This window comes from Perognathus longimembris, chromosome 4 (assembly GCF_023159225.1).
Source record: "Perognathus longimembris pacificus isolate PPM17 chromosome 4, ASM2315922v1, whole genome shotgun sequence".
Lineage (NCBI taxonomy): Eukaryota > Metazoa > Chordata > Mammalia > Rodentia > Heteromyidae > Perognathus > Perognathus longimembris.
Genome location: NC_063164.1, coordinates 81,973,368 through 81,986,906, shown reverse-complemented (window position 1 = coordinate 81,986,906; position 13,539 = coordinate 81,973,368). Strand labels below are relative to the sequence as shown.

The window sequence follows — 13,539 nt, the reverse complement described above, 5'->3', positions numbered from 1 at the left end:
ACTAATTTAGATATCTTTTGTTTACTTCTGGTACTGAGGCTTGACAAGGCTTTTCCTTCTTGCTTGGCTTTGGTGGTCTACCACTTGAGTCATGCCTCTTCTGGCTTTTTCCTGGTTACTTGGAATTCAGGAGTCTCACTAACTTTTCTGCCAGTTCTAGCTTTGAGCTGTACTTCTCAGATCTTAGCTTCCTGAGTAGCTAGGAGGACACATATGAGTCACAAATGCCCCGGTTTAATGTATTCTTTTCTAGCCTTTTTTTTTTTTTTTTTTTTTTTTTTGGCCAGTCCTGGGGCTTGGACTCAGGGCCTGAGCACTGTCCCTGGCTTCGTTTTGCTCAAGGCTAGCACTCTGCCACTTGAGCCACAGTGCCTCTTCTGGCCATTTTCTGTATATGTGGTGCTGGGGAATTGAACCCAGGGCCTCATGTATATGAGGCAAGCACTCTTGCCACTAGGCCATATCCCCAGCCCTTCTAGCCATTTTTGAAGTGCTATGAGTTTAGCTCTTCTCGTATTCTTGGAAAATGACATTGTTTGTTTTTCTTCAAATTTTTATTATCAAACTGAAAGGTTACAGTTTCATACGTTAGGCACTGGATACATTTCTTGTACAGTTTGTTACCTTGTCCCTCATACCCCCCTCCCTCCCTCCTCCCCCTTTCCCTCCCCCCCCAGAGGTGTTCAGTTCACTTACACCAAACAGTTTTGCAAGTATTGCTTTTGTAGTTGTTTGTCTTTTTTTACCCTGTGTCTCTCAAATTTGGTATTCCCTTTCAATTTCCTACTTCCAATACCAGTATACAAGGTTTCCAATATACTCAGATAAGATTACAGAGATAGTGTAGGTACAACCACAGGAAGGTGATACAAGATCATCATCAATAATAGAAGCTACAGATACACATAGGACGTTGAAAGTAGTTACAACTGTTTCTATAACATGGAGTTCATTTCACTTAGCATCATCTTATGTGTTCATAAGCGTATAGCTATTGGGCCTTGTGATGCTCTGCTATGACTTGCCTAAACCTGTACTAATTATTCCCAATAAGGGAGACCATAGAGTCCATGTTTCTTTGGGTCTGGCTCACTTCACTTAGTATAATTTTTTCCAAGTCCTTCCATTTCCTTACAAATGGGACAAATGACATTGGTTTTTGAAAAAAAAAATCCTATCTCCCGAAAAACTACCATTTCTTCTATGAAAGTTGAAAAGCCACTGTGGCTGTGGTCTATTTTATTCTGTGAACAATTGTTAGAATCTCTCTTAATTTTGTTCCATCACACACACCACCTGACAGTAGAAGGCCTCTCTAAGGATACTGGGGAAGGCAATTGTTCCTTCTTGCCTTATTTATTGTGATTATTTACACAGAGCTGTGTACAGAATGTGGGGGGGCTCTGCAGTTCAACTTGCTCCAAGTTGATCAGGTCACTATGCCCCATTGTGTCAGATACAAAGGGAAGTAGAGCAAGGCTCATAGGTTCAGGCTAGTGATTTTCTTGTAGAACATTGGGCACTTTATAGTATCTGCAAAACAGTCATTTATATTGATATCTATCTACTATTTATACTACCATCCACCTTAAGATCATAGATTATTTTCAAACTCACCAAATGGCACACAATAAGAAATACAATTTTCCCACAAATGAAAATATACTATTACAAATAGAGATTATACTTTATCTGACTTATTTGCAGCCAGAAGAGTTTCAGATGTAGACTTTTACAGATTTGGGGAATGTACACTTACAGAAGGAATTGAGGACTGAAGTCTAAACATGAAATACATAACACATTCCATATACACTGTATGTACATAGTCTGAAGGAAGTTTAAGAGAATAACTTGAGTACACCTTTTTTTTGACTGTGACATATTAGAGGAAGTCAGATGTGGAATTTTTCACAGTGGTGTCATGATGGTGTTTGAATAATTCCAGATTTAGTAGCACTTTGGGTTTTAATGTTAGAGATGTTCAAGCTGTATACAGTAAAATAACTAAAATACTTCTGTTTGTTTTCCACTAAAATAATGTAAATTGTGTCAGCACAGATAACCATGGTCTTCTAGATTTGAGCCTTGTCATTACTCATTATTCATTGTCAGTAGTGGAGATGACTTGCTGTGAAGCAGCCTTTAAAAAAACAAACGTATGAAAGGGGCAGGAAGTACATACATGGTTTGGAACATATTTATTCATTTTCACTTCTTCCTAGATGGAGAGGGATATCAGACTATTAATCAAGTTATGAGCCAGCCAAATTTATAGAGGAAAGAAGTGCCTTATTTTGTTTTTCTTGGCATGTTTATTTTGTTTACAGTTTTTAGGACTAATGAAGTACAAACATTATGGTTCAGGTCTGATAAGATCTCTTCTGTAGTGCTTCCCATCACAGTGGGGCCATGTTTGTATCTCTTTCTGGTCTCTGTGTTCTCTCTTCTCTGTATGATGCTGTTAGGAATAAATCATGCGACCTTCTTCCAAATGACCTTCTCTAATCTTCTCACTTCTTAAAGGTGCCAGGCCAAAACTCTGTAGTGAGATTAAATTTTCACCTCTTTAATACCATTAGTATAAAACTTTGAGGATTGCATTCCTTCTTGCTTTTAGGGAGGCAAAGGATGACCATATTCAAGCCATGTCTCAGGCCAGAGAGAAAGATTTAAATGCTGGAACTCTTAAGGGACACAGTTTAGAACTTTTAAGATAAAAGAAATTACTTTTTAACAATTTCAGAAAAAAGGCTCTTTTGTACAAGAAATATTTTATCTACATATAAACAAGAGTGTGATTTTTGGTCAATAGCTTCTGTGATAATCAATTTCTTCTCTTATTTATGTAAGTAAAAGGCAGATTTTATTTTATTTTTGGTTCTTTAGTCATTTTAGGTCAGGAAAATTCCTAATGAAATAAAAACTAATTCAAAGTCATCAGTGCACTCAAATGAAATTAAAAATTCATTAATCAAAACAGTCTCAGATTCCTTTGTTCATTGAGATTACAGACAGGAATGGGTATGTGAATGCCTTTTTAGGTCCCTTGAAATAATGGTACATTCTCTAACTCCCACTACTACCTTAGATGCCACTGGAAAATGGAGATGTAGCTCTAATAAACTTCTAATTGGCTTCAGAGTTCAGTAATTTGTTTTTCAATAAATATTAAAAATAAAGCTTATTCAGCATGAATAGGTTTATTTCTAGATTTGTGTTTTTGGCCATGCTGCTGTTGATCTCAAGGATTTCCACTTGCTAGTCTATTACTTTATCACTTGAACCAAGCTTTGAGCCCTGTTTTTGCTGGTTATTTTTGAGATAGACCCCTATTTTCCATTTAGACATATACTCATTCTTAAATTTTTAATGTCAAAATTTAAAACATATAATGCACATTTAAAAGAGTAGTGGTAGATGAATGTAATCAAAATACTTTAGAAGCATGTGTAAAAATGTCACAGTGAAACTTTTTTTAAAAATCCATTTATACTCATTTAACAATGCAACTAACCAGGCAGGATACGAGGGCTCACACCTGTAATCCTAGCAGTTCAAGAGGCTGATATTTGAAGAGGGAGTTTCAAAGGCAGCCCAGGCAGGAATGTCCATGAGGTACTCTCATCTTCAATAAACACCTTTTAAAAAGCAAGAAGCAGAGTTGTGGCTAAAGTGGTAGAGCACTAACCAGGGACAGAATCCAGACCTCGAGTTCAAGCCCAGGACTGGCGCATATGTGCGCACACATACCTAACTAACCAAAACCATTCAGTAGTGATACCTAGCAAGCAAGGCATGATGGGAATCTATGGGAGGTCTGAAGATATCTTTGCAGTTATTGTATAACTAGAGAATCAAATGGATGAAAATGCCTGGGAAGGGAAGAGCACCTAGAACCTCTGATTTGACCATCTATATCACAAATAATATTTACAAAGATCTCGAGGATCTCCAGAAAAACCCAAGTGCAAATGGTGTGTCCTTGAGTCACACACAGCACAAGATGATAATCTTAAGGATTCCCCTACAGATGGCAGTACTAATACATTTGTCAGTGTTTGCTTTTAAATTCACTATGTTTACACAAATTCTATACAGCCTAATAATAGGGGCATGCTCTTGCTTCAAACGTTCTTGGTTTGGGAACAGACATTTAGCCGTCTTCAAATTGTTGAGAGAAGTCACCATATCTGAAGACTAAGACTAGATTGATGATGGAAAACTTTTTTCTCAATAAAGAAACAAACATTATCTGATTGGAAAACCTTAAAAGACAGTTCGAGGTTGCTTCCCCTTTTTAGAACTCTGTCCTCCAATATTCCTACATGATACATTTCAATACCCTCTATGGATACCAGAATCTACACATATTCAAGTACCTTGTATTTGCATAAAAATCTGTGCACAGCTTCTTGAATTCTTTATCTCATCTCTAGTTTACTTATAATACATAATATAACTTAGATTGTATGTAAATAGTAGTTACACTAAACTACGTAGGGAACTGGAGAAGTCTGCACATTATCCACACAGATGCAATATTTTTGTTTCATAACATTTGAATCTGCAGTTTGTTGACTCTGTAGCCTGCAGATATGGAGGGTAGACTATAATGTATTAATATCAACCTCACCATTGAACACATAATGTGCAATATCTCTTGGGATATGGTGCTCTTCCCAACAAAATAAAGAGCCAAAGCCAGTGTTTCACTGGTGTCTTCAAATATTGTCCAGCCATTGGTATCTTCAAATTTTAGTTGTTTTCAGCTGGGATGGCCATAGAAATTTTTATCTAATTTAATAATTGTGATTGCTAAAAGTTAAGATACCTTATATAAGCTATGACTGTCTACAGAGAATTACTGTGATAGCATCTCTGACTTGTTACTATTAAAGGGCACAGATGTATACAATAAGGTTACAGGAGCATTAATACAGACCTTTAGCATTGTATCTAACACATTTTATGAAAGAAGATATAAATGCATGATTACAAAATTTAGAAACAAAAATGCTTTGAATAAATATGATGCTTTCCCATCATTCATCCTAGTCAGAATGGAGGGGAGCAAAATTCAGTTGCTGAGTCAATAAAAGTATCAGAATGTGGTAATTTGAGGAAGAATGTAAATCAAGAAGGAAACTGTGAGTTACCAGAGGGAGAAAGAGATTGATCATAGATTGAAAGAAAGGAATGGATTTCTTTGAACTGAGGCCTGAGAATCAGAGAAAACTTGAAAGTCCTAATTACAGAAGTCATGGCATTTGAAAGAGATAGAAGTTCTTCCTGCTACTAAGCTCACCATTTTATTTCTTCTGCCCCCTCCCCTTCCTCCTCCTTCTCTTCCTCCGCTTGTTTAGTATTGGTGATTGGAGTCAGAGCTTGGGCACTGTTCCTTCAAAGTTTGTACTCTAACACTTGAAACACAACTCCACTTCTGGATTTTTTCTGGTTAACTGGAGATAAGATTCTAATATAGAATAATAATGGAATATAGAATAGAACAATAACTGAAGTCTGGTTTAACTAGCTCACACTTTTTTCCCCTCATCCTCAAGTCTGTCCTCCAATTCTGCTTCATTGATATGTGTTATGGATTTATTTGTATGTTGAAATATCCACCCTCGATATCTCAGAATGTGACTCTCTTTGTAGATGATGCCATTAAAAAGGTAATTAAGTTAAATTAGGGTCATGAATGTGAGCCCTAAAACAAAACAAAAATGATTATTTTAATGGGCTTTTCTTCTCAAGATCACTACAAAATTTGATCATCAGTTTTCAGCCTCCTAAGTAGACAGAATTCCTGGTTTTAGCCACTGGCACCTAGCAAAATGACCGTTTCTTATTATATTCTAAAGGGAGAGACCTATGTCCATGAAGTATATTCTTGCATAGGCTATTGAATTGATTTTAAAATTCTACACAGTGGCCACAATTCTCAATATGGTACCCTCAAGCCTGGAGACTTTTGCCTCAGTCTTTTCTGCCAATGAACTGGAACATCGGTTTATTTCAATGGAAAATTAGAGGCTGATGATTTTTCCCTCCTTCCTCTCTCTCTTCCTCTTTCCCTCCTTCCATTTCTCATTTCTTTCTTACATCCTTCATTCCTCTTCCTTTTTAAAAAATGGTTGCTGCTGGATTGGCAGTTTCACTTGAACTCTAAAAGTCTAATGTGCAAAGATAACATCCACTAAGAACTGATGAGACCCTACCCAAGACTCACACCAGAGAAGTCAGTCTGTAGCTGGGAAAGCGTATCAAAGAAGAAGTACTTAATTAAACCGATTAATGGAAATGAGAGGAGGCTTATATAATGAATATGAAAAGACTGACTCAATGAGTGATTTTATGATATGAATCTGGAACTAGAAAAATTATAAGCCTCAAGTCCCCAGTGAAGAAGTAATAAATAGAACTCATTTCTAGGAGAATGAAACTCTGCTTCTCTCAGAGGATTTAGATTTTCAGTGGCATTTTTAGCATCTATAACCCTATTAAACCTTGTTATTTTCTTCCTAATTTGTGCCATTTAGAAATGATTTTCACTTAACTTTTCCATGGCTCATATCTCTCCTGCAGAACATTTTCATATGATTCTGTGATAAAGTCTGTGCTGTAACACAATTCCATTATAAAACCATAATAATATAATAAGTACCAACTAAACAGTAATAGGCAATAGCCAGAACATAAAAGACTGACAGGAGAAGAAATCAAGCACCTGGGAAGTTAGATTTTATTTGTGAATGCCCTGCAGGATTCTTTCCTTTTGCCGGTGTTTTTGACCATCTCTATAAGGTTCCCTGCCCGGTGGCCAGAATTTTAAAGAAATAATTCACACAATTTGTAAGGGACATTCCTTCCACACCCACAAAATCATCAAGCTGCATCTTTCCATGACATGATTACCATTCTTTAACCAAAATCCCATAATGAGAAGGAGGTTTCATTTTTATGATCTCCTTTGTCCTTTGTATTTTGTGAAATACTGCTTTCTTGTTCCACAGAGTGAGCTTATTTTCTCTAGATAATTAAGTTCAGGTCATTAGCAACTTCAGTAACGTAAAAAATTAGTTTCAATTTAACAAACATTCCCTCCCCCCTTAAACTCTACTCCATCCCATATTTTGTGAACTACATCCTCTCCCTGAATGAAAACAAAGCCATTCATGTCTGAAACTTAGAATTTGGGTTTATCCAAGTAGACACATGGACATATACTATCAGCATCAGTCATACCTTGATTAGGACCAGAAGCATAATTATGTGTAGAGTGGGTTGTGTTTCTCTCAGCATGTTTAGTATTATCTAAGGTCTGAGCTGGACATGCATTTATTTCGACTAAGCTAAGGAGAAGAGCAATGTAGAAGATGAGAGATACATATAGGGTCAAGGTAATGATTTTGATGTATTTGCCTCCTCTTCCACCAACACACAAGGTAGCTCTAACCACTCATTAACCCTGACCCTGTTCAAATGCACATAGAAATTGTTCTCTAGGAAACCAATTCTATTTGCTTAGATTTTGAATAGTGGGTACAAATCACTAGAACAAACAGCATAAACAATTTTAAAATTGTAAATGGGCCGTCAAGATGGCTCAGTAGTACAGTGTTTGTCCAGCATGTGTGAGACCTTGGCTTCAGTTTCAGTACCACACACACATAACACACACACACACACACACACACACACACACACACACACTCCAAATATATACTGAGACAAAATCTAAAAATCCTATGTAATTGGGGAATCCTTGTTAAGAGGTACTGGCTTTTGATTTAACTATTAATCAAGAAGGTACCTGATATTTTCTCATTCATACCTGCTACCATCTTCCAGTAGCTTGTCAGGATGGTTAGCTTATGCTGCATGCACAGACTATTGGAGCATAAAGAATGCAACCAGCAAACTAATATATGACTAGGCAGTCACATATTACCAAAGATACATACAACACTGAATTGTTTTTCATTTTCCATCTGACCTTGGGTCTTTATATGGGAGGAAACATAGAAAGATAAGCCTTGTTCAGTATTGATAGATTTAGAGAGATAATGGGTCCGTTTCAGAAGTGATATCCTATCCATTAGCTCTTAAGTACATAGATGAAATGAGAGAAGAAAAACATTTTAATCTATTCCTGTTTGTATATAAGGTATCTTCTTATACTTTATAGGAAACAAAAGAAGCTTTGTTAAAAATTAGCCTATATTGTTATATATTAAAGCACTTATAGGAAGAACTCATAAATTCAGTGTAAGCATCATATCCCTGATGATTTCCTTAAATTTTAGCACAGTTTCCTAGTATCTGTTCAGTTGAGCGTATACATTTTAACTTTTGTAGTTTCTACCTTTCCCTCCAGTAGCCTATGATTTTTTTTTTCTGGATAGACTTTCCTCAGGTTTAAATGATCACTTCCTTATTCTAATGTAGAAACTTCTTGTGACCATTTCATTTCATTCTTGTCATCATTTTCAGCATGAAGTACAATTCTCTTATTAGTTAACTTCTTACTTTCTTTCACTGAGTTTCATTGGTATTTCCCCATCTCCGTTGATTTTTGCACTATATACTCTTTACCTCATGGTTTCTCTTCTCCTTGTGAGGTCTATGTGTGAGAACTCAATAGAACCTTTGGGTTAAAAATAGTTGCTGATATTATGTGTGATTCCTAGGAAGTAGTCTAGCAAATCACCTTTTCTCATTTGATTACCAGCTAACATGCTGACAGAGCTCCAATGTTGTTTTCTGATTACCCCATTACCTAGTGCTTTCCCTTGCATTTACTGGGGACTTACAAGCAATGGTTATGTTTGCATAGCTTTGCCTAGTCATTATTTACAATTCTGTAGAATTAGGAAGGTAAGAAGACACAAGGACTGCTTCTTGAGGCTTTCTTAAAAGGAACAGAATTAACTAACTATTGGTAGCAGATTGAGCCATGTTTTTTTCAGTATGTTTGAACTTGAGCCATCTTTGTAAGAGCCAGAGCATTATATCACTCATGGGCAGTTTTCCTTGCATATATTATACAGAGAAAAGCTATGTCCATACTGAGAAGCAATTTCTATTAAGTGCAGCCTCAAAGAGACAGACAAACTCAATTGGCTGCCCACTGGGATACAATTTCAGGAAAATGTTACCACAAACAAATGCATAGGAAGTATCTTAAGAATTTATTTAATACCCTTATTGCTTATAATACTATAAATATTAATAGTCATAAATATGCAGACCACTGACCATTTAACACCATTTATCTTGTGTGTATGTGTGTATGTGTGTGTGAGTGTGTTAGCCATATTGTGAAAACATCTTACAAAGAGCACCATTCATATGAATCCACAATTCCCAAGAGGCTAAATGATTGCCTGTTAGCATCAGTCATTTAGGGGCACAATATAAAATTTCTGGTACAAATAATGCTGCTTTTCTTAGACATTCCAAAACTCTTTATATTCAAAAGTAAATTTTCCTTATATATATATTTGCCTCAATTGACATGTTAAAATACATCAGAGAACACAATACACCACATAATTGAGAGTTGGGCCATCTGATGGTGTGTGAGTTCTTTTAGGAAATGAAATGATAATGGAATTTCTACTCATAATGCTAGGAAATGATTCTCCTTTGTTCTCTTCTGTGAAGTCATAGCATCTTATCTTAGTTGATTTCCCCTGTATCCTTCTTTAGGCAAGTCAGTAAATTGAGAGAGGTCAAATATATCTTTCTTTTGGGGAATATAATTTGGCTATTTGGGTGAGAGAATAGTTTTTCAGGTTATGTTCAGCAGGCATTACTAAATGATAGGCTATTTTTCTATAATGCAGATAGTTCCACATAATTTTTTCTTTTCCTATTCTTGACAGGTGCATGAGGCAGTACCATGTTACACTGAATGCAATCGGTATTCCTGGGTTGTAGAACACTGGTCTCCATGCAAAATCAACAATGAGCTGAGGTCTCCACGCTGTGGAAGAGGAATACAATCCAGGAAAATCAGGTGTGTGAAAATGGGCAGATTTGCAAAATGGAGGCCACGGCATTTTGGCACACATACACACATACTCGTGCACACATATAAATATATAAGCACACATATATGCAAATATAATATATACATACATATACATCCCTCTATATATACAAACATGTATATATAAACGATGTCACATATCCAAGTTTGCTTGGATTTTTATACCGTATACACTGGCTTGTGCTCATCTTCAAAGCATCTATGAAAACATGTGTACCATTCTTATTACATATACAGTAGGATTACTCTGCAATGTTATCATAATTCTCACCATTTTCTGCATCCCATTGTCATAAAGATGAACTTTGTGAGCAGGCTTGGATCCCTCCACTCACTGTTAACAATGAAAGAGGTTGTGATTATGTTGCTGTTCCTCTTTTTTCCACTATTGTTTGTGCAGGTTAACCTATATGAGGATGTCAGTATATTGAAAAGGTCAATTTAAGCCCCCAATTTAGACTTATAATCTAAAATGTAAGGATACCAATGGATAAGAACTACACATTCTATTTCTTAAAAAGGCATATCTCTGAAAGAATTAATGTATCCTGGTTTATTTATTGTGGGACCTTGTTCAGTTTTTTTTTTTTATAGAAATAAAGCAGTGTAATGAAAGTTTAAACTTGTACTGAGTTTTCTATGTAGGCATAAATAGGAATGATTTTTTTTTTTTTTTTTTTGGCCAGTCATGGGGCTTGGACTCAGGGCCTGAGCCCTGTCCCTGGCTTCTTTTTGCTCAAGGCTAGCACTCTGCCACTTGAGCCACAGCGCCACTTCTGGCCATTTTCTGTATATGTGGTGCTGGGGAATCGAACCCAGGGCCTCATGTATATGAGGCAGGCACTCTTGCCACTAGGCCATATCCCCAGCCCAATAGGAATGATTTTGATAGGAAAAAAGAACCATTTCCTTACCCATAAAGGACAACAGAAATAAGCCTTAAAGATTGAATAAAAATAATGAAAACATTGCTAGACAATAATTAGTATGTAGAACAAGAAGAAAACCTACTGTAGTTATCCATTCAATTGAATAAGCATTTCATAAAATTTAAGAAAGTCCATTTCGAGTGGGGAGCTATGAGTTAGATGCTTTTTATCTAGGACATCAGTTGCCAAAGCAAAGCCATACTATATGTGTTAATATTTTCCATCAATGATACGTCACTTAGTACGTTACTATATAACCACTATTTTCAACACATCCAAGTTACAAAATCCCTGGTAGGTATGTTGAAAGGAGTAGCTGCTGGCAAAATTATAAAGGTGTTTCTCATAACCAATCCAAACAAATGGCTAATAGATTCCATTTCTTTCCTTTTGGCTATTTCCCTTTACCCTAGAGATACTTAAGTTCAGGCTGTTGCAAACTTTGTGTGTTTACCATGTTCATTTCAAAGCTTCAGTCTTCTGTTTCTTATTCTCAGGTGGCTTTAAAAAATGACTGACCAACAGAGTTAATAAAGCAACATGGAAACAAGCTGATTCATTACATACTCTCATCCTATTCAGGACTTTTGGCAGCATTAAAGGAAAATGTCAGGAGAGAGAGAGAAAGCTTTACAGGAATAAATAGCTACTGGCAGAATAGCAAATGATTGATTGAAGAACACATTCAAACAAGATCTTTCAGCTATATGTGTCAGCTCAAACCTATAAGACCTGGTATAATAAGAACAAGAACACTAACAAACATTATTCTGTCATGGACTAATTATGCTCCCCAGAAAATCCACATGTCAAAATTCCAGCCCTTTGTATGTCAATATGTGACTTGAAACACTAGTAGATAAAGAAGATGAAGAAACAATTACAGTAAAATTAGGTATTGATATCATCTCTAGTCTGGTATGGTCCCCTTCAAGAAGAGGAAATTCAGATAAATACACACAGTAGAAGTTCCACTTTAAAATACCAAGCCATCCCACATGTCAAAGAAAAAAGACTTGGAAGAAATCTACTGGAAGCATCTTCATTTCAGATTTTTAGCATTCAGAATTAGTTAAAAAAAAAGTTTTTGTGTTACCCTGTATGGAATAGTTAATTTTCTTGTCATTATGGCAAGCTACCTCATAGAAATAGCTTATGGTAGCTAATTTTTCCTCATACTTTTACAGGTTCCAGCCCATCATGGTTGGGGTGAAGGGATGTCTTAAAGAGTTCAAATGATAGCAAACAAGAAGCAGAGAAAGCTCTCTTATCTCTTCTTGTTGCCCATGGCTTTCCCTGACAAATATTCCATGCTCCTGAAATCTCCTAAGGTTTCTATTGCAACTTACCCTTCATTATTCCAACTCCACACATCACCTTCTCAGGGACAAACTGCAGAGATCCCAGAACTGTCATGAGTTTCCTGGTCTCCCAGGCCTTCCTTTGAAATCTGGGTGGAAATTTCCATCTTCCCATAACTCTTACATTCTTCTTACCTGAAAAGTGAATATTACAGATAATGCTGAGCTCTGTTATCAGCTTGAGCTCTACCTACAGTCACCTCCAAATGTCTAAGTAGCTGAGCATAGTGAAACGGATACTTGGAAAAGAAGTTCCTGGGTGGTTCCTAGGAAGTTACCTAACTGAGGTGTTTCGAGAAGCACTCTCTTCTCAAGAGAAAAGATTTCACATAATTTTTACCCTTTCATACTTTGAGCAGTGCATGTGTGAAGCCTGGCCAATTCTTGAGATGCCTTCAGGATATTTCTTCTATGGTCCTTGTGCAAAGTATATGATTCTTTCTAGTGCCTTCAATTTCTTTAGCAATGATCATCTCCTTATTTTCAGCTTTATGTGCGCTCATTTTCTGGCAAAATTACACATTTTAGAAATCTTTCTGCTCTGCTATTTGCTTTCCATTTTCAATGTAAACCTGACTAAAAGCAGTTAGCATTCACAATTTCACAGCATGAATATTGGACTGTTGTAAATTTCCTCTGCCAAATTAATGCATCCATTGCCTTTTTAATTCAGACTCATTCAGCGTCTCCTGACAGGAAAAATAATTTAACACAAATGGCCTCCAATCCAATTCCAAATAGAGTTCTCATTTCTACCTGAAACCTCATGAGTCTGGCCTTCATTTTACATATTCCTGTCAGCATTCTGATCTTCTGAGCTCCTACCAGAACAACAACCCCCCTCCACCAAGCTGTGGCTGTAACATCCTACAACTATTCTACCTGCTTCTCAAAACTTTTCCCAATTCTTTTTTTTACTTCTTCATTGTTAAAGTGATGTACAGAGGAGTTAGAGTTTCATATGTAAGACAATGTATACATTTCTTATCCAACTTGTTATCTCCTCCCTTATTTTCCCCCACCTTCCCTTCCCTATTTCCCTCTCCCCCCTGCACCATGAGTTGTACAGTTGGTTTATACCATATAGTTTTGTAAGTATTTCTATTGCATTGGTTTGTCTTTTTATCCTTTGTCTCTTGATTTTGGTATTCCCTTTTCCTTCCCTAGTTCCAATACATGTATATACAAT

The 13,539-nt window shown here is 36.4% G+C and overlaps 1 protein-coding gene across 1 annotated transcript in view; it reads left to right on the top strand.

The window, feature by feature from the left end:
• Thsd7b (thrombospondin type 1 domain containing 7B) overlaps positions 1-13,539 on the top strand; it is an 873,729-nt gene that overhangs the window by 761,176 nt on the left and 99,014 nt on the right. Inside the window, exon 16 of the mRNA XM_048345548.1 lies at positions 9,894-10,027. Within this exon, the coding sequence (XP_048201505.1) occupies positions 9,894-10,027 (134 nt within the window). The remainder of the gene's footprint in view (positions 1-9,893; positions 10,028-13,539) is intronic.